Source organism: Carassius carassius, chromosome 15, assembly GCF_963082965.1.
Source record: "Carassius carassius chromosome 15, fCarCar2.1, whole genome shotgun sequence".
Taxonomy (NCBI): Eukaryota; Metazoa; Chordata; class Actinopteri; order Cypriniformes; family Cyprinidae; genus Carassius; species Carassius carassius.
Window position 1 is genome coordinate 29,482,767 of NC_081769.1, and position 23,331 is coordinate 29,506,097.

Below are 23,331 nucleotides of genomic sequence, written 5' to 3' on the forward strand. Positions count from 1 at the left end.
CAAACTAAACATCTGGATAAAGAAAATTGACCAGTGCATAAAAAACAAAAAACAAAAACAACTCTGGCATTGCCTATAGTTTATTAACCTAAAATATAATTAGGACTAATTATTTGGAGGGGGTCCTTCTTCAGTGTATTAAAATAATCATTTGATTTATTAAATAATTAATAGAATCACTGAAGAACAGGATTTGTTAAATGGAATCAGGATGTGAATCAGAATCACTTCTTTCACGTTCTTTATGATTCACATCCTTAGTGCCTATATACATAGATAGAAGATGAGAGACAGAAGATTATGAAAAGAAAAAGCAGGAGGTCAAGGCAGCAATGGAGGTCAAGGTAACATGACTCTGGTTTGACTCTGTCATAGCAAAAGCACAACAGAGATGTGTGGGGAGAATCAGATGGAGAGGAATTACATAATATGAGCTGCGCAAAGACAGTGAATTAGTCCAGTCCTGCGGTCTATGAGCTTATGTCAAACGCTCTCGTTACACTGGTCAATTTCCACACGCACAATGGCCAAATTTCCCCCTCGACTCCTCTGACACACTCTATCTTACTGTTCCTGGTTCTAAGAGGCTTAGAGGGAAAATTTAGGTGACCTTTAAATAATCAGACACACTAGAGCAGAATATCTGCTGTCCAAACGTACAAGAGCTCAACTGTCTGCTGCCCAAATTTCAAAAGAATAAATTCGATTCTGAGTGTCATTTCAGTGTCTGACAGGCATATTAACGTCTTAGAAAAACAACACAACTAGGATACATAAATAATACATTAGCTTTAAGACAAAATATGTGTCATATTTGTGACTATTCAAAGCTGCCTCAGTCAATTTAGTCAATAAGAGCTATACTTTCAACTCTCACCATATACCTGACCAAGAACATCAGACTGACATCTAAATCAACCAACCACAGTTCACTTTGTTCATTCATGCTGTTTAGAGGTGGGTTTATCTAAAGTAGATGATTACACAATAATACATTGAAGAGGAAAAACACTTCTTACACAGGACAATCCGGAGCATATATATTCAGAAATGAGCCAAAACCAAAAAATACCGAGGGAAAAGCTAAGATGAGGCTAAAAAGATGGAAGATAATAAGAAACGTGTTTGTTTACAGGTTTTTTGTTCCTAGTTTCCTGATTATTCCTGCTGCGCTATTTTCAGTGAGTCCTCCATTGGTCGCTCAGAGCTGCCCACAGGGAATCATACACAGGCCTGAATATAACAGATTGGTACTGTACAGGATTGTGGGATGCATTTATTACTGGAGCAAACACACAATTCCCATCTTCACCATGCATGTCTGTTCATAGAATGTGTTTTAGCGCAGTGAGGGTGATGTTGTGTACAACAAGGACTGGACTGTAAACGTTCAAGGCCTTGAGAGAACGCTGATGCAACTATTCGCAATAAAATGTCAATAAATCTCTGCTGTATCCTAAACAAGTATGTCAGACAACAAGAAAAATGTGCATTATTTTCTTCCTCAGAGTCTCATTTTTATCATTTGTTTAAAATATTATTTAAAATATTTCAATATTGCCTTTAAGTGAGCATTAGAAGATGGCAAAAGTAATATAAATGTAATGACAGAATAAAATGAGCATACATTTACATTTACATATCAAATCAGACCAATCAGCATCCAAAACTGTAGCTATGCATTTGATAAAATACAGTCCAGCAAAGATGAATCTAGAGCTGAAACAACTAATCGATTTAATCGATTAAAATCTATTATTAAAATAGGTGTCAACTAATTTAGTCATCGATTAGTTGCTAAACAACTTTTATTTGCCGTAAGCGGCTCATTTTGTGCATATTTTAAATCCGCGATGACCAAAGTGTGGCAGTAGTGAGCCACCGCAGGGTTTTATTCAGCCAGTACAGCAGGAGAAGTAGCGAATAGCCAATAGCTGGCCTCGTTTTATGTCACATGCTTCCCGAGCTGCGTCTGCAGCATTCAGCGAGATGGTGGAGACAGACGGCAGTGGAGGAAGCTTGAGAAAGAAAAAGAAAAAAGCGGAAGATAAAACTAATTCAACTAAGTCATCCAAAGTGTGGGAGAATTTTACTTTGAGCCTTCAAAAAAGAAGAGTAACTTGTAAACTCTGCACTACTGAACTGTTTAACTATTTAAGACTTTTATTTGTGCAGATTCTCCTGTACAATGTTGTTTGCAAATGTTTAGTCGTAAAAACTAATAACATTGCTTTTTAACAGTTAACATTTAAAGATTTACAAACATTTTCTGTGATCAGTTTGTCGTTTACCAGTTCATAATTCAGTCTTGCAGCCTAATTATGACTGAATGAGAGAGGTAAAGGTTTAAATGTATTTAAAGTGCTTGAAGTATTTTTCTGGACAACCTTCTGATGGATTTTACTTTAAAATGTGACTTCCATTCAGGTTTCATGCCACTGGCACTTTATTCGAAGGATTGTTTACAATTTCATAGCATAAGCTATAAAGCTGTTTCCCAGGTATAAGTTGTGTGTTTACAGAAAAATAATAATAAAATGCAATGTATTGCAAATTTATTCTGTTTTATTCTTATTCTTCGTGAAAATATTTTCTGAAAGATTCCTTAATAAGCTTTATTCGGGATGTTAAACTACTTTAGGAGCTCTAAGGACTGCCATGGTGAAAACATTATTTGAAATCTCCTTGTGAAATTTGCTAGAGTATGGGTCAGTGTTTTGATTGTAGAAGAGTTTGACAAAGGATTACTAACACATAATAAAACAAAACTCCAGGTATATTTTTTGATGAGGATATGACAATGCAAAATGGTTAAAATCTCTAAAAGTCTATGTTGAATGATAAAGACCCTTTGTTAATAATTTAATTGGAAAAAAATGGGCAAAACTAAAATATAAGTACATAAAGATTAATCGGTTAATCGTAAAAATAATCGACAGATTAATCGATTACCAAAATAATCGCTAGTTGCAGCCCTAGATGAATCGGTGACCTCGCAGTGAAGTCATTCTCTTTCGCTAATAAATATGAAGGCAGAGAAGAAATTATAGACTTAACAAAACACTCCCGAAATCCTGTTATTAGTCTTTTTGTTTCCCATATTCAGTCTCCTGGCAAAAAGATTAGATGATTTTAAAAGAACTGCGTAATCTTCTTTAACAGCTTATCAAAACTTTGATGATTTGCTGATAAAGTGCACAAATGAAGGCGCTGGTAAAGAGGATCAGCCCCACAGTGCAGTGCAGTGATTAGAAGATGAGAGCTGGGTAACGAAAAATCCCACGTCTGCCTCGTGTTCACTTTGAGGGGGAAGAAAGTCTGTTTCAGTCATAATCATCTGAAAAACATCCGGCTAAATGATAGCTCTCGCTCTGGAATCCTTGTACTTTGCTTATTTACTTGTTCATACGTGCACCCCAATGCAATATAGACATCAAAGCATGCGTTCATAAAGAACAACACTTTAAATGGTCATGTTACCCTTACAAAAATGCATAATGGACAGCACAGTTTCTGCTAAAATACAATAGCGACTGCTTGCTAGGCTAATGACTGAAATTAGCCAAATTACCTTGCTAACACCTCAGCTAATACCTATTACCTTGTTAAGAAGGGTTGTTGAGAGACTTACTGGACAAGAAAAAAAATCTGTTCAATCTGATGGAATGAAGCCAAAATAGTGACCACAAACAACACTCGAGCATCAACTCGGCCAACCCCCTTACAAACACCAACAACAATCATATAACCAACAACCCTAGCAACCATGCAGCAATGCTCATGCAAAAGCCCACAGCAGCTTACAAACAGAGTGACACATTTTCCTCAGAAAGCAGGGGTTTCTCCTTTCTGCTTTGAGTGTCATTACCACTCCCTGACTGCGGGTGTAGCTGTGGGACAGTGTTTTCTCTACTTCCTGTTGGCCTTCTGTTGCTAATCGTAGCTCCGTGTAGCTGTTTTTATTTATTTATTTATTTTTTTCTCTAGAATCTTTATCTTACTATCACTCTCTGTTTTTTAAAGTGATAAAATATAACTTAATTCACACCATATTTCTGATATTATCGATCAATCTTATCAGATTAATTTTGATCGTTCACTTTTATTTTAAATCCGTGAGTGCAGTACACCTGCAAAGCGTTAGCACTCATTAGCTTGTCATTAGCGTTTTCATTCGAACCTATCGCTGTTTTCTTTTCTCCTCTCCTCTCTCTTGCTCCAGTTTTTCACAAGTTCATCAAACAACCGCAGTAAGAATATTTAATCAAGCACGGTGAGTAATGGCTTCTCCTGCTATTGTTATTTGCACCTCTTGCCACATGTACAGTTTATCTATCTCTGTCGCAGATGAGGGATTCACATGTGATAAATGCAGGGAAATAGTTAGGCTGACAGAGAAGATTTCAGAATTAGAGACACGCATCCAAACTTTAATTGAGGACATTAAGAATGTTAGGGCTCTAGATACGGCTTTGGATGCGTCTAGCTCAGGGATTCCTGTACATTGTCCGGTTCCGGCAACAGAGCCCCTGCAGCAGGGCAACTAGGTGACAGTGAGGCAGCGTAGTCGTGGGTCAAAACACCGCTCTTCTGTTCCGATCAAAACATTAAACAGGTTCTCCCCACTCAGTGGTGCACCCACTGAGAAACCTGATGAAAGTACTCTAGTTATTGGTGATTCTATTGTACGAAACGTGAATATAGAGACACCAGCTACCATAGTCAAATGTTTACCGGGAGCCAGAGTGCCTGACATCTTGGCAAATTTAAAAGTGCTGGCTAAAGCTAAACGTAAATACAGTAAGATTGTTATTCATGCCAGCGCTAATGATGTTCGACTTCACCAGTCGGAGATCACTAAAGATAACATTAAAGAGGTGTGTTAACTTGCAAGCACGATGTCAGACACTGTAATATGCTCTGGTCCCCTCCCTGCTTACCGTGGTGACGAGATGCATAGCAGATTGTCATCACTCAATGGCTGGATCTCTAAGTGGTGCCCACAGAATAACATAGGTTTCATAGACAATTGGACGAGCTTTTGGGGCAGACCTGACCTGTTGAAAAGTGATGGTCTTCATCCCTCCTGGGGTGGCGCCACACTTCTCTCTAGAAATATGGCAAATAGTCTTAGTGTTTATACTTGACTAACTGGGGCCCAGGTCAGGAAGCAGACGGACTGGCTAAACCGACCGTCTGCTATCTGCCTCACGTCACAGAGGTCAGCTAATTCTCAGCACATAGAGACTCTTTCACCTAGATATCACACTATAGAGACTGTGTCTGTTCCCCGAACTAGAAAATACAAAAAACGTCCAAACCAAGTTAAGATTAACAATTTAACTGAGGTTCAACAAATAAAAAACAGATGCAATATGGATAAACAAATGATAAAGCTTGGCTTATTGAATATCAGATCCCTTTCTACGAAAGCACTTTTTGTAAATAATATGATCACTGATCATAATATAGATGTGCTCTGTTTGACAGAAACCTGGCTAAAACCTGATGATTACATTATTATAAATGAGTTCAACCCCTCAAGATTACTGTTATAAACATGAGCCGCGTCTAAAAGAAAAAGGGGGAGGTGTTGCTTCAATTTATAACAACGTTTTCAGGATTTCTCAGAGGGCAGGCTTCAAGTAGAACTCGTTTGAAGTAATGGTGCTTCATATAACATTATCCAGAGAAACAAATGTTAATGATAATGATAATGTTATGTTTGTACTGGCTACTGTATACAGGCCACCAGGGCACCATACAGACTTTATTAAAGAGTTTGGTGATTTTACATCCGAGTTAGTTCTGGCTGCAGATAAAGTTTTAATAGTTGGTGATTTTAATATCCATGTTGATAATGAAAAAGATGCATTGGGATCAGCATTTATAGACATTCTGAACTCTATTGGGGTTAGACAACACGTTTCAGGACCTACTCATTGTCGAAATCATACTCTAGATTTAATACTGTCACATGGAATTGATGTTGATAGTGTTGAAATTATGCAGCCAAGTGATGATATCTCAGATCATTATTTAGTTTTGTGCAAACTTCATATAGCCAAAATTGTAAATTCTACTTCTTGTTACAAGTAAGGTAGAACCATCACTTCTACCACAAAAGACTGCTTTTTAAGTTATCTTCCTGATGTATCCAAATTCCTTAGCATATCCAAAACCTCAGAACAACTTGATGATGTAACAAAAACTATGGACTCTCTCTTTTCTAGCACTTTAAATACAGTTGCTCCTTTATGCTTAAGGAAGGTTAAGGAAAACAGTTTGACACCATGGTATAATGAGCATACTCGCACCCTAAAGATAGCAGCCCGAAAAATGGAGCGCAGCTGGAGGAAAACAAAACTAGAGGTATTTGTATTGCTTGGCGGGAAAGTAACCTATCCTACAGAAAAGCATTAAAAACTGCTAGATCCGATTACTTTTCTTCTCTTTTAGAAGAAAACAAACATAACCCCAGGTATTTATTCAATACAGTGGCTAAATTAACAAAAAATAAAGTCTCAACAAGTGTTGACATTTCCCAACACCACAGCAGTAATGACTTTATGAACTACTTTACTTCTAAAATCGATACTATTAGAGATAAAATTGCAACCATTCAGCCGTCAGCTACAGTATCGCATCAGACAGTGCATTATAGACCTCCTGAGGAACAGTTCCACTCATTCTCTACTATAGGAGAGGAAGAATTGTATAAACTTGTTAAATCATCTAAACCAACAACATGTATGTTAGGCCCTATACCATCTAAGCTCCTAAAAGAGGTGCTTCCAGAAGTCATAGATCCTCTTCTGACTTTTATAAATTCCTCATTGTCATTAGGATATGTCCCCAAAACCTTCAAACTGGCTGTTATTAAGCCTCTCATCAAAAAACCACAACTTGACCCCAAAGAACTAGTTAATTATAGACCAATCTCGAATTTCCCTTTTCTGTCCAAGATACTAGAAAAGGTGGTATCCTCACAATTATATTCCTTCTTAGAGAAAAATGGTATATGTGAGGATTTCCAGTCAGGATTTAGACCGTATCATAGTTCTGAGACTGCTCTCCTAAGAGTTACAAATGATCTACTCTTATCATCTGATCGTGGGTGTATTTCTCTATTAGTTTTATTGGATCTTAGTGCTGCGTTTGACACAATTGACCACAACATTCTTTTGCATAGACTTGAACACTTTGGTGGCATTAATGGAAGTGCATTAGCATGGTTTAAATCGTACTTATATGACCGCCATCAATTCGTAGCAGTGAATGAAGTTGTATCATATCAATCACAAGTGCAGTATGGAGTACCTCAAGGCTCAGTACTAGGGCCGCTACTCTTCACGCTTTATATGTTACCCTTGGGAGATATCATCAGGAAACATGGTGTTAGCTTTCACTGTTATGCTGATGATACTCAGCTCTATATTTCCTCACGGCCCGGTGAAACACACCAATTTGAAAAACTAATGGAATGAATAGTCGATATAAAAAACTGGATGACGAGTAATTTCTTACTGCTAAATTCTGAAAAAAAAACAGAGGTGTTAATTATAGGACCTAAAAACTCTGCTTGTAATAACCTAGAACACTGTCTTAGACTTGATGGTTGCTCTGTCAATTCTTCGTCATCAGTTAGGAACCTAGGTGTGCTATATGATCGCAATCTTTCCTTAGAAAGCCACGTTTCTAGCATATGTAAAACTGCATTTTTCCATCTCAAAAATATATCTAAATTACGGCCTATGCTCTCAATGTCAAATGCAGAAATGTTAATCCATGCATTTATGACCTCAAGGTTATATTATTGTAATGCTTTATTGGGTGGTTGTTCTGCACGCTTAGTAAACAAACTACACCTAGTCCAAAATGCAGCAGCAAGAGTTCTTACTAGAACCAGGAAGTATGATCATATTAGCCTGGTTCTGTCAACACTGCACTGGCTTCCTATCAAACATCGTATAGATTTTAAAATATTGCTTATTACTTATAAAGCCCTGAATGGTTTAGCACCTCAGTATTTGAATGAGTTCCTTTTACATTATAATCCTCTACGTCCGCTACGTTCTCAAAACTCAGGCAATTTGATAATACCTAGAATATCAAAATCAACTGCGGGCGGCAGATCCTTTTCCTATTTGGCGCCTAAACTCTGGAATAACCTACCTAACATTGTTCGGGAGGCAGACACAGATGGTGGATCAGCACCTAGAAAGGTCCGCTATTGCCCTGAAAGACAGCGGAGACCAGGACAACTAGAGCCCCAGATACAGATCCCCTGTAAAGACCTTGTCTCAGAGGAGCACCAGGACAAGACCACAGAAAACAGATGATTCTTCTGCACAATCTGACTTTGCTGCAGCCTGGAATTGAACTACTGGTTTCGTCTGGTCAGAGGAGAACTGGCCCCCCAACTGAGCCTGGTTTCTCCCAAGGTTTTTTTCTCCATTCTGTCACCGATGGAGTTTCGGTTCCTTGTCGCTGTCGCCTCTGGCTTGCTTAGTTGGGGTCACTTCATCTACAGCGATATCGTTGACTTGATTGCAAATAAATGCACAGACACTATTTAACTGAACAGAGATGACATCACTGAATTCAATGATGAATTGCCTTTAACTATCATTTTGCATTATTGACACACTGTTTTCCTAATGAATGTTGTTCAGTTGCTTTGACGCAATGTATTTTGTTTAAAGCGCTATATAAATAAAGGTGACTTGACTTGACTCAGACAATATAGTTGTTTCTACAGTAAAACCGTGTTCATGTGCTATTAGCTAATATTGCATTATCATGACATGAAATTGGAATGACAATTTCATTGTAAATTATAACTTACATTTTTACAAAACTCCAAAAACATACCTATACTGTACATACAGTTTCCAACTGACTATTGGCAGTAAAACACTAACAACTTTTGTTCCTGTTTACACAAATTATGATTACAGGGCAGATTATCTATTAATAAACTTATTTTTGAGGAGTTTTTTACATAGCATGTTATGACCTCAAAACAGTTTTACCATAGTGTATTATTTGTAATACATTTTGATGTTTGCATCACAAAACCAGTAGCATATGCATCGTTTTTCCGACATAGTAAACTTGCTCGGCAGCCCACCTGGTACAGCAAAGCACTTACATTATGATGCGGAGCATCAGGTATGAATCTTGTGAAAAACAAAAATGGCATGGTTGCTTTATCAAATCAATTTTTACTCCAGGTTTACTTTTGTTAACACTGTTGGTTAGATTTAGGCTGGATTTTAGTACAGGTGGTTGTTAATAAAAACACCTGTAACATAAAATGTAATAAAAACACCTGTTTTAATTAAAATTGAACACTTTTTTAGTGCCACTCGCTGGATATTTCACTTTGAAATTGATGCGAAATGTGCAAGAAGCAATGTAATGCCATTTTGCAGAAACGTCACCACAGGCATGTATTCCAATGAGCCTGGCTTGGAATTTATTCAGATTTAACAGTAATAATAACTGTTGAAATTATAGTATTCTGGTGGAATACTAAGAGTTGCAACTGTGTCTTCTCACTCATACTGTGTGAAGTTTAGACAGCATGGATGGGTTATTAGATCTTAATGTTGTGTTTGAAGTCCAGAGGATTTGCTACATGTGCGCAGCTTGATGCTTGAAGAAACGCGTGAATCACTGGGCCATCCGCTGTTGAAATGCATTTGGAAACACGGAAAATAATGTCAACAAAGCAAATGTCAGCGAATGACATTTGTCATAGCAAAACCACAATGACCTGTGACCTCACAACCTTACATTACAAATCACACCACTAATGATGTAAGAGACATGGGAACCAAAGCCACACCAAACATCTCTGAGGATTAGCTGTACACACACTCGGGTCAAAAGGAAAGAAAGAAAAGAGATGCAGACAGCAGAAGTGTGCATTGCTGGCGTGTTTGGTACGGGGCAGATAAAGCGTCCTCTTACCTTTGCTGTAAACCACACAGTTGTTCTTGTTGTCGTCTGCTCCCTGCCAAGTGACATCCAGCAGCCACCGGGGGCCTGCGTTCAGCACCAGCGGGACGTGAGGCTTCGTCTTCTGCAGCGGTGGAGATAACACACACAAATCATTAGTTTATTTGGGGACAATTTTGCAACAAGCTCATAAGCACAAGGAACTTTATGATTTTCAACAGGGCTCAACAATAAAGAATATATGTTTAATTCAGATTTTTTTCTAACATTTCCAACACAGGGAGTATCAGATTTGGGTCAGTTAATGACCCTTTCTTTCTCACTAAATATTTTAAATGCATTGATCTTCCACATAATATTTTTTATTTTTTTTTATTTTTTAATGAAATGCAAAAGTTTTCTGTGATGTATTCTACAATGTTGTTGTAAATTCTGCTCATTTATCACCAAGATTATGATATAGTATATGTTATTTATTAATTAATATTTAGTTTTGTTAAATGTCGAAAAATTAGTAATTGTCTTGAAAGCATCAGTAAGAATGTGTTTAGCTGTATTATTTCCAGCTAGTTACATAATTTTTTTGTGTATATACACACACACACACACACACACACACACACACACACACACACAAAATAATAAGTATTGACAAGATGTCACTGGCCATCATTATTGTTAAACTTGGGAACAAAAGGAATGAACATAAAACTGAACTATTTAAGAACCTAGACCAAAAAATAAGACAACCATTCTGTCCTATGGATGAGAAGAGGAGAATTCTGGGATATATATGCACACATGATGAGAAGTGAAACTGAAGCTCAGGCAGTTTCTAGAGTTTAATGGTGTATTCAGTATCAATAACCTCTCCACCAGCCTAGCATCCTCTCATGTAACTCTGGAGAGTGTGGAACTATCAGCCCGAATTTTTCCCAACAATCCAGTTTCTGATCTCTCCGATTACGGCCTGATCTCAGGTGCCTGGCAATAGCAAAAAGAATGCAGAAGGCTTTCGGCAAGGAGAAGGCGAGCGTTCAGGACTGAACTTTGGCCACATTGTGCCTCCCTATCGCCACCATCTCACTATTTCCTGAGACGGCCCGGAAGAATTTAAAGAATCAGTATCCATTTCAAAGGCCGATTGAGGTTACGTTTTTATAATGCTCCGGCAAATTATTCCGAATGTGTAACGTCGTTTTTCTTTTTTGGCCGGGGTCGAAACGCGCCGCTTTAAGTTCTATCTATAAGGTGAAAGCGGTAAGATAGAGAAAAGCTACTAAAATGCACTCACACCCTTTTTGTGGAGAAAGGGCTGCTGCTGCTGTTCTCTCTGCCAGTTTTTTTCTCTATTTCATTTTTCAAATGGCTTTTTTTAAAGGCCAATGAAAGCCTAGAGAACATCATCTCCTCACTCCGAGGCAGGATTGGTAGAGATCTTGGACAGCTGTTACAGTAGCCCATTACTGGCAGGCAAAGTGTCTGTCTTTCTGGGCCATTAGAAGTGACGCCCCAGGCACACCTTCATTAGAGTGCAGCAGAAATAGTTTAGCTAAGTGAAAATGGGCTGAAGTCACTCTCAGGTGCCTCACGTGACATCATTTTCTTTCCAGTGTCCACAACCCCTGCAAGTGCTGAGCTATTGTGATTTGCTCCTGCAAAGTATGCATTCATGACAGATAAAATGTCAGAAACACACTGTCAACCTACAGTATATGTGAGAAGGAAGTGTTGCTCAGTGCTTTCTCTTTCAAAGCTCATTTAAGCATCAACTTGGTTACAGATTATTTTCTTTAGGAGAAATAAACAGATGGCATATACAATTATAAAATTAATGTGGGTGGCAAAATTCAGATTATGAGAGAATTTAGAGAGAATCTACTAAGAAATGTTTGCGTTAATACGGAGAGCTCTCAAATTTGACTGCAGATTTGCTAAAAACAAAGGTTCCACAAAGAACATTGCACAAAAGTTACTTTATAGTGAAAAAAAGGGTTAATCAGATTATTAAAATGGTCTTCACACTATAAAAAGGGTAATTCAAGAACCTTGCAGTCATGGTTCTTCTATGGCATTGCTGTGAAACCCCCTTTCGGAACCTTTAAGGTCTTTGCACACTGAGTCCAAAATTCTCGGACATTATAAAATAAATATGACCTCACATTGTTTCAACATGTTTACATACTGCCTCCGAAACTTTCGTCTGTCATAAAAAAAATTGGATCAGGTTAAATTTTCTGTGTTTTTGCATCTGTAGTAAGTAGGGATGCACTATTAGTCAAATGAGTTTGTCTTGTCTTGCGCATCTTGTCAATAAAGCCGGTTCTGTGATTAGTAGTAAATCTCCAGCACATACTTTCACAGAGGAGTAGATCACTGACAAGCTACGCAAAATCGTGTTCATAATCGCAGATGATTTTATTGCGCAGTTATCAAATTGAAGAAATAGTTCTGCGATTATGAAAGTTGTTCACGTAGCTTGTCAGTGAACTGTGGCTATGTGTAGTAAATGCTGCTGAAAGAATGTGAAAATGCCACATTAAATAACATGTTTTTACTCCAAACTCACTTCATAAGGTCAGTGGAGTGTTTGAAATAAATCCTTCTGTGAGATGATGTGGCTTCTTACACAGCATAAGGCAGAATACATGTTTCAATGTATTCTAAGCAGTGATAAAGGACAAATGTCAATTAGCACAGCATTATTATATGCTTTTTTACAATAAAAATTCTAAGACTAAATTATCAGATAAACCATATATTGTCATAGTCGTGTGTTTATTAGTCATGTTGAATTAATGAAAGCAGTTAAATCTTGTGTTTATTCAGTAACCGCATTTCCTGGATTTCTTCTGCGCGGCGCATATGGAGTTTCAGCGTGAGAGCGCCCTCTGGCATTCGGATGGAGATTTGCTTCTGATCACAGAACCGTGCTTCACTGAAAGATACGAATTACAATCACTGCTCCTGCCTTATCGTGAGTTATCACCTTTGGTGATTCTACTGTCATCGCTTCAAAAACCCCATTCTGGAAACTATATTTTTAAGAGTAGTATCTCACAATTTGAAACAGAGGTGAGAAACTCACAAAATAGTTATTTGTGAGATTACAAACAGCATTTTCCCAGCAGACGCAGAAATCTTGAGAAAAATCTTTATTTGCTCTCGATTTAATTTAGGGGAAACAAATGACATATTAAAAGATTTGCATGATTTTTATCCATTTGCTGTCCATCTAATTCAGGAGAAACATCTCAGGAGAGATGATATCAAGATTCTTTCAGTAAAGCCTTGTCATAAAGGGTGTTTTGCCCCTCACCTGGCAGTCTCACCCACCTGGACGTCTTTCCTCACACTGGCAGTGAGACAGAGAACCCTCGGACATTTAACGCTGCTCCCGTTTCACATCTCAAATTAACCATACAATAACACCTTAGATCCAGACTGACCTGAGAATTTTACAGGCCTGTCAAAGAGCAACAGAGACTGTCTGATTGTTGCCACGACAACTATCTAAAATGAGAATCGGATTAACCCTTTCTCTCATCCCCACTGTCTGGAGTCATCTCTTATTCAGAAGCAAAGGTCTTCCCAGTCTCTCTCTCTCTCTCTCTCTCTCAAGGCCCAGAAGCTCTCCAGCCAAAGCAGCTAATGATGCAGTTCATGAAAAAAGGGGGGACACATGTGAACGGTTATATGTAGATGAGTATCATGTGATGCAAATCCTGCTATTCATCAATATTATATTCTGTATGCAGCAAACAGCTGTTTTAAAAGGTGTCTCAAAATATATGACATGACCTGCATGTTTAATTCAGTGTGGCTCTCTTATGGTTATTTTGTATTTGAATACAATTTTGCATAAATTATCTTTGTGCTGATTTGGTGTGTAATTATTTTCAGTTCATAAAAAAAAATTAAAAAAAACTTTAGTGCGACATTCCCAACCATTCCAAACTTTGCACAGTATACATATTGTATACTATACTATTCTGAGTTGATCTCTCAGAGACCCTTGCGTCACATTGCATCTACTGAAACTGACAATTTGTTTAAAAAGAAATATAGTATACTTGTGATTTTAGCACTAGAATGATTTTAAGACATTCAAATATCAAAGACAGACAGCAATATGTTTGACTGAACAATCCTCAAGGTTAATAGCATTAAGAAAACAAAAAAACAAAAACTGATCAAAAACAGATTGCAAATGAACACACACACATACCACAATAAACCAGTAGATAATGTTTTGCATTCTCTCGTCGATGTACAAGTGAAGCGAAAGCGTCTCTCATTTGCAGACAGATGCTGAGGTGACGCTTGATTTAAGACCTTCACTGGAGGCGCTGTGTGTAAGTAACAGATCTCTAGTCTCACTCCACTGCTTCGCCATCTCTCTCTCTCTCCATGTGTAAGAGATACAGTGACCAAAACAGTGTAGTCAGCGAGCGAGTGATTACAAACTGATGCTCCAAATTCGCCATAAAATGAAAATCAATATTTCCACAAGTTGCTGCAACATAAAAGATAACCTTCATTGATTTTTTTACGACTTAGGCCTGTGCGATAAAATCTAATATAAATTTTCAGCTGGTCGGATTTGGATCAGAGCAGGGAAGCAGGGGCTGCCGATAAGTTCCTCGCTAACATCCCTCAGAGTTGGCTTTTTTCCCTCCCTTCCCCTTTTTTTCCTCTCCTCCACCTCTTTCCGAGCCGCGGCTCTACTATTTATAATTGGCCCGGTACGAACGAAAGCTTCTATCGGGAATCAGCTGTAATTTTTATTACGGAGCAGCTAAAGCCTGTTCCAGATAATTTGGAAATTTCAGGGGGAATTGTGATGGAGCTGATGGCAGTGGCGCGAAGGCCCGCAGAAAAGGATCTAACCTGTAATAGCCTGTGTGGCGACAGCTGATTAAATGTTGCCATAGATGAAAGACCCGCCATCGCCGCAATAAATTAGCCAATCACACAAATCCCAAGTTGCCGCTAATCCGGCCTTGATACCCTGATCCTCTGATCAGCTGAAGGAGGTGAAGGGAAGAAAGTGGCTGATGACACTGAGAGCCACCCTGACTCCAGGCCTGCGTGTAAACAATGGGCTAATGATAGCGGTGCTGACCGACCGCTGCCACGCTATCCAGAAATCCCAGTGTCCATGCTACACACTCTTCATTTCTGCCACCAAACTGCACGGGAAGAGATTTAAAGCAGGTTGTACCTTTTCATTTGAAGCCTTTGACCAAAATCATTTAATTCCGCATGAGAAATATGGTTACATTTGGATTTGTCACATCTACATTCTCACGGTAACCTCAACTCTATTTGAATCAATTAAGAATATATGCATTTATTTATAATTTTGGTACATTTAAAGGACAGGTATGTATTAGACCAACTTGACATTTCTGGCTTTTAAGATCTCTTAATGTAACCAGTGAAATTTTTAACAAAATTGTTGGAAAATGAAATGTCTGGCAATGTATTTGTAATGTAAATGTATGTAAAATAAAGTGTAAATATAAATAATAAATAAATATATTCTAAATATTTGTTTAAATGTTTAGAAGTCACAATGGGATTTAAAAAAAATATATTAAGTAGTAACATAAAAATTAACCACAATGTTACAAAGATACAACAAAAACATACAAATAAAAAGCAAAAATAGCAAAAATAAAAACGTATTAAAAAACTTATTATTTTGTTTTCTATTTTAGTTTGAATGAAATTCTTATAGCTCAAACAGTCAAGCATGTCACTAGCAATGCCAACCAAGGTCATGGGTTATTTTCCCTTGGAGTATATGAATTGCAAACATTTAATGTAATGCAAGTCGATTTGGATAAAAGTGTCTGGCAAACGCATAAATGATAGATTTTTTCCTTTCAAACAAGCCATTCAGAACCTTAACTCTCCAGCCTTAACCCTCTCACACACACACACACACACACACACTGTATTCACAGCACATTCTCACTTTGCGCACCCCTCTACAGTATATGAATATATGAATGTCGTATGTCAGGCTGACGTGTGCGAGAGTTTGAGGCAGAGGTGCAGGCTGAAGGTGAGGATAACAGGACCGGACCTGCTCTAAGACTCTGTTTACAACATAACGCACCCTCGATACGGAGACTTCAATTAGTTGTTCACCATGATGAAACAAATTGCATGTGGTCAACTGGAAATTTCATTAAGGCAGATTTTCCAGCAGCTCTCGTTATCTCCGCGCATTAATATTTCCGTGGGCTTGCTGGACGGGTGAGTTGCGGGGGACATTTTTTTCCCCCTTCCACGCAGCAAACGTCCAAATCCCCTTCGACAAATCATACGAAATTATGGATTCTTTAAAAATAAACCCTGATGTTTCTCCTTTTCATGTTCTGTTTGATAAACTAAATAAAGCCCTGTATTTTTTCTAAATCACTATCTAGCCCAAAAAAATATATTCCCATGCCTGTCATCCGTTCCAGCCTGCTCTTTTTAAATGGCAGTGGTTTCATTGCCTAAAATGAAAAGATGCCTCCTCCTTGGTGCCGTCTTTGCTTCTTCTTTTTTTTTTTTCAAGCGAGCATCTGCTATTGGGAGGCTAAATAACAGAAATATGCAAAAAGAGAAATTGCACGCTAATTCCCTTTGGAGATAGATCTTGGCGCCTGCCCTGTCATAAATCAGAGAATTTCGATATGAAATGAGGCAAGCTGCTCTAATCATTTCTGCATTTCAAATTGGATCACTGGCTCAATCGCTTGGCTTTTAAACTGCTTGCCTAAGAGCAAATGTGAGGTGGGAGATAATGGGGAAGAAATCTCAGCCCGCGTGCCGTAGTTAGTTTACTGCTTGAGTGCAAAAGAATGCTTTCAGCCCCCCTCCTCCTCCTCGCCTCTCTGCGGCTTTCTCTTTTCAACTTTGTTAAATTGACTTTTTCGTTTGAAATCGATTAAATTGAGAATCACTCCGGCTCTACCAATCTTTTAAGGAACACCCATAGAGGTTCGCTCGGGCCTATCGTTTTGCACTGTTCGCTGTTGCTATAGGAACCATGCATATTTATTCAAAATCACCTTTCTTTAAAACATAGTTCGACTCGGTGCTGATTTAATCGCAATCTTTTCTGAAGCAAAAAATGTGTCCTATTTACTGGCTAAACAATTGCCAACAGATTCAAATGGCTTTTAATCGAGATTACGAACAGCGGTGAATAAACAGGACATGCTATACAGAATGTTTTGTCTGTCATTTAATGTTTTCTTTAGACATGTCACATTTCATAATACTGAATGTCTGATGTATGGTTCATCTGATGAATTATAAAATAAGGGGTAGATGCTAGCCAGCACCTTACATTGGACTTCTATTGTCATCTCAACGTGTTTTGAAGTGTCAGGCACAGAAAGGTTTCAGCTCTAATGCCATCTGGTTTAATGAGCACTTAGCCTCCAGGACAGGAGCTCTTCCTGTCGCTGTCTCTCTCCTCCAGGGCTGAACGGTACAGTCAGAGGGCTGCTGGGGACTTCATTAGCACATGCACCCGGAGATATACTGTGATGGGCCAGATTTATAATGGCACAATTTAAAAGAAACGCACTTAAAGTGATAGGTTGCCCACAAATGAACATGCCGTCATCATTTACTCACCCTCTGTATGCCAGCTGGATTTTGCGTGCAACCTAAAGGAGCTGTAAAATTGTTCTTTTCATTTGTGTGCTATGTAGTCTCATGAAGCTAATTGATAGATTTGCCGGTGGAAAACAGAAATTCAAGCCTTTTATCATGGACAGTCTCAAGAAGTCGCAGAGGAAACTTAATGCAGATGAATAGAGTGTCAAGGCATCATGGCAGGATTAAACACCATTGACGATGGATACAAAATGCAGAATAATTTAAAAGCTGTAAAGAATGGAGATTTTTAGTAAATAAAAAAATATTTCTGTTTGTTCCTAAAACAACTGTATTACTTCAGAAAAGTCATATTGACTACTTTTATGGTAATTTATAGGTTTTTTTTTGACAGCTGCAATCATTGTGAACTGTCATGGTATGGTATATATATACACACACACACACACTACAACTAAAAACAATATATAAAACATTAAAACCAAATAAAAAAAGGGATTTATCACATCAGGTGAATAAATAATGTAGTAAATAATGACAACAACGTCATCATTACATCAACTCTTTAATCTCTTTAAAGTGGATAGCAATTGCCATTGTGCAGATGCAACAATACTGGGCATGCACAAATTAGCCTGAAATTAAAATGAATAAAAACAGCCACACAACACAACCTGAACAAATTCAAGCAGACTTGAAAGCAAACAAATGTAGAGTGTTCGAATGCACGACTCGTGTGAAGTTGAATGCACTTTGCACATAACTCGCATGCATATTATGTTCAGGGGACATGGCGACGCTGAATTCATAATGTTTGCTTTGCATTGTAAAAATGTCTAGGAGGCAGAGAAACATGCCCTGCTCTTGTGCTCAGATTCGGCTCTTGAAATGCTGTGCCTTCCCCATAGATCCCCCTATTTCAATTTCAATTTCCACTTTGAATCCAATTGCAGGCTTCTTTGATCTTTGCATGCAACTTGCAGTCAACTCCTACAGCAAGAGCAAGCTATTGGGCCAATAACAAGGTGTTCTGTGTACGTCCCGTACACCTGTACAGATATCAGCATACCTGGAGGCCCGAGGAGGCAGGTGGCATCTGCCGGGCAACCAATCGCACAAAACGTCATTGGATTGCGCAGATTCCTCTCATTGTTAGATGCGAGGAATGAAAGCTACGCTATCAGATGTGATACAACCTTTGAAAACTAGAGTGAATGTGGGTAAAGAAAACTCTCAGCATGAGGTAGCAACCATTTACATAATCTTCCAGGGCAGCATTAAAGCGCAATGTGATTTGAGATGGGGTCTTCATAAAATTATTCTCGATATTGAGTCATAGGTAAATAAATAATGGTGAACTCCCCCTCTCTGAACGCATTAGACGTGAACTCTCTTATCTCTGCTCACCGACCGTTAAAGCGAGGGTTTGCAGGGCTGCGTATGCTCTTTGTTACCCAATTAGTTTACTGACGACCCCCGTGGTCTAATTTTCCTGTTTTGTCAGGCTCGTACACCCTCGCCTAATGTGCTAGACCACTGGGACAGACGGCCAGACGCTGTCCAGACTTCTGCAGCCTCTATCAAGCGTTTCTATCTCACAAAAGGCTTCTGTGATAGCGTACCAGATGACCACTGCAAAAAATCTGCGATTTTCACACTGAATACTTTGATTTAATGCTGCTCCTCCATCTGGACTGGTATGATGAGCGTTTGTGTGACAAAAGACAAGAGGAGACGAGGACCTCGGCTGTGGCCTCTTGCCTGTGAGGAAGCAAGCGCAAGTTAGGGCAAGTAGACTTTGGGCATTAAGTTTAATGTATTAGATCTCAAAAACAGAAGTAGTACTGGTGAACTGCTGATATAACACAACTCATTTGCTAAAAGCGAGCCTAGCTTGGCTCCGAACTCAAAACTAGACAATATATCACACGTTTATTCACTTGAAAGGCAATTTAAGAATCGATTGCCAAGACTGGCTCGTCGCACACTTCAAAATATGCACATGTACGTGAAAGGACAGCCAACATCTCCTGGATTTCGCCACCAATTAACCATCTCCACTTCACATGGTGGAATGTTGAATTCCAACAGGGGAATCGAGATTGCAAGTGAAAACTATTGTGGATTATCTCGGCTACTTTTCAAGGAAGTTGTTTCAGTGTCCCACAAGTGGAGTCTTGACAGTGACAGATGGCAAAGCAGCTGGCATCGCTCAAACTCTTCTCCCTTGTGCTAGATTTTCCCCCTCAGTGTTCGCCGTGGATTCTGCCGTGGCGTATTCCAACACCTTTGGCAAGACGTGGCGCAAACCGAGGGAGACAACACTGTGGACAAATTTATGTTGTTTCTTGCTAATTCAGATTTGATTGAGGTAATGCAAAATATCAAACTTCATGGCGCTTTAGGTGGGTGTTAGTTTTTACTTCTTTACAGACAAAAAAAAAAAACTTCTCAAGCAAAAGCATTGATGTCAATTCATATGTTAGCCCTAGAAATTTCATTTGAAGCAATTACAGTTACATGTTAGCGAGGATCAAACTAGCAACCTTTCAATTAACAGCCCTGAGTCTTAACCACTACACCACACTCTAATTTGCTGAAAAGACTTATCATGGTGTCAGCAACAGGCTTCATAACTCTTTCATCCAGCTGCCTCACCAGCATCAAACTACCATTGACCAAGATAAACAGATGATCAAAAGGAGAAATGCTTAAATATCTAGTCTGAAAACACAAGTTCAGAGTTCCCAAAAATATAACATTTATTTTCATGTTGAATTCATGCATTTTAAAAAATACAAATATACATACAAGTAAATACTTAAATCACTAACGTTAAATGTAATATTTTGGGAAAAAATTTTTGAGACATACTTGACGTTTTTTTTTTACCTTTTTTTTTTTTTTTTTTTTTACAAATATCTTGAACTCAGAAAAATCATCTTTATCTCTCTCTTTTTTTAATCAGATTAGTAAAAAAAAAAAAGCCAAGTTTATGCCAAAAACTTTCCACAGGATTTACAGCTTGTAAAACTAATACTTTTCTCTCTCTTTTTTTTTTTTTTTACCTTGACCTTCACTAGCACTATGCTCAGATGTAATTTTTTTTATAATTATCATTTTAATTCAGAAGTTGAAAACAATGTCTGAATGAAATTATAGAAGAATTGCATTATCAAGTCCGAAAAAAGCATGACTTCAATGTCCCTGTTCTTTTCATAAAACTAATCAAGTACATTCATTAAGACGTTTAACATAGTGTTAGCTTTAGTGCAATTGCAGAGCAGCTCCTGCTCTTTCTGTGAGTCCAGATGGATGAAAATACCTCATACGTTCTCCCTGACGGATTCCTGGTTGCTAATGTGTCCCCTAATGCATTGAGAGCGTGCATCTCTAAAGTATCAGCCAGTCTCAGTACTGATTTGAGGTCACTTGAGCTCTTGAGGACCACTGAACATCTGACCGGCTCCTGTCAGTGGCTCCATTAAGGGAAATGAGCAACCAGTTGTGCAAATGTTATCTACGTTTTCCTTTACAGTGAAACCATCACAGAAGGCTGTATGCAGTGATTCCACCATAGTGCTTTCATGCAAAAGTACTAACATGATAAAACACACAGCTGCTTGATAAATTAAGCATTAAATGTAAAAATCATAATAATCACAAATAAACAGTTCAATAGCCTAATGCAATGCTGTGTTGCTTTCCTCTGGTAAAATCTTGTGGCCTAGTTTATTTTAAAGTAGCCTTTAACATCTTCAAAAGTGCAGCCCACGGCACTTATTCTCAAATGAAATAAAGTATTCAGTTTGTTGCACACTGAAAAGAAAAGAGCCCTTGTCAAATGATGTCTATGTGGATGTATCATTCACAAACTTGACACCATGAATTGTGACGTGGCGTTTAACGGTGTCTTAGCCCTGATTGTGCTAAACTATGTAGCCATCACTTCAGTCACAAAGCGGCAGCCGCTTATCGCTTTTCCTCCATATCTGTTTGCCTGTTTGGGACATGCAGTGATGAAGAGGAGAAGGGGGAAATGTCAGGTTCACTTGTAGATCAAGTCGAGCATGTATTATCTCAGCTCTAGTCATCTGTGGCCCCGGCAGCCGCTGGCGCTGTGAGAAGAAAACACACACCCCCCGTTTCCTGTCAGAGAGCTGGAGATGGGCTGAGAGGATCCCTCAGAGAGAGAGAGAGAGAGAGAGAGAGAGAGAGGAAGAATAAATCCCAAATACCCCTCTGCCGTGAGGTTGTGACCTCAGGTCCCCTGTATCCCCTCAGGTAGCACTAGTCCCACTGTGTGTTACAATAGTTTCATTAGCAGTGTGAGATCAGATGAAAAATGGGCGTTGAGAGGATTCAAATATGGTTCTCTTAAGAGTCTAGAACAGAGTTCCAACACCTGACCAATGAATTTTTTAAGTCATTCATAATTACGGAATAAGTTTATTGAAAATGTATATACACACTACGAATACACACACAAAAAATAATAATAATAATAATAATAAATAAAAAAAAGATAAATATATATATATATATATATATATATATATATATATATATATATATATATAATGATTTATATTCAGCAAAGACATTTTTATAATATTTTTTTATTTTCCTAATTTTAAATTTACCGAACAGTTTTTTTTTCATGCTATAACTGATGATTGTCTAAATATATTGAGATCTGTGAATTTTTGTAGAATTTTCATTTACATTTTCTGTTCTGTATTTGTTGGGAAATTTGTGAAATAATGCATAAACAATTTAAACATGCGGTGTAAGCTAAAAATACACTTAAACTAAATTATATGGATTTAAGGCAATTTTTTTTTTATATATGAAAGTATTATTAGAGCTTAAAGCCATATTCAATTAGCCAAAATAGTAAATATTTTTCTACTAACAGACATATATAAATATAAAAACTTCCATATGCAGCTGAACCACACAAAATCTGTGCAATTATTTATATATTTATATATATATATATATTTATATATATAATGTTCTGGAAAAAAAAAAAAAATTTGAAAAGGCAAAATTATATAGCCATGAAAGTCATGAAGTTTGACTACATTATATTAAATCAAGCATTATCAGTTTAGTCTAAATATCGGAGTTATAAGGTTTTAACAAATCTGGAAGTGCTATCAAATTAGCCAAAATATCTGATAACTGTATTTTGTGGTTCAGTATTATGATAGCAGTCAAGTATGTCTGCTTAGATTAATTTCATCACACTGATTATAGTTGAATCTTGACCAAACATTTCAATAAAACTTACTAAATCCCAAAATATTATCTATATCACTACATTGATTATAAAATTTAATATATCTATACATATTAAAAAGCGTGTTCATCCTGAATTCCTGAACTCCACATCCTCATCTAGCACAGGAACTTCAGTCATATCTAGATAAAATATCTAACATTTAATAATTAGTGAAGTAAACATTCTTCATAGAAATATCCTGATTGAGTTTATTCCAAGCTTTTTAGGCTATCATCACTGAAAAGTACAAAAGCAATAGCTCAGTGAAAGCCTATATCGCAGATTTTTATATTCCGGCATTCTGTCACAAAAGAACAAATCATTTTTTGTTTATTTTCTATTTTACTTGCACTTGAAAAGCATTTGCTAATCTATTAATTCATTGGTTTTGACCCATAATCATTTAAAAATGCAAGACGACACAAAGAACACAGCACCTTGGGCTGCAGATT

The 23,331-nt window shown here is 37.8% G+C and overlaps 1 protein-coding gene across 2 annotated transcripts in view; it reads right to left on the minus strand.

Moving 5' to 3' along the window:
* LOC132158829 (zinc finger protein ZFPM2-like) overlaps window positions 1-23,331 on the minus strand; it is a 152,508-nt gene that overhangs the window by 50,863 nt on the left and 78,314 nt on the right. For both annotated transcript variants that reach the window (XM_059568414.1, XM_059568413.1), the window contains one exon: window positions 9,979-10,090. In XM_059568414.1, coding sequence (XP_059424397.1) covers window positions 9,979-10,090 — 112 coding nt within the window. The remainder of the gene's footprint in view (window positions 1-9,978; window positions 10,091-23,331) is intronic.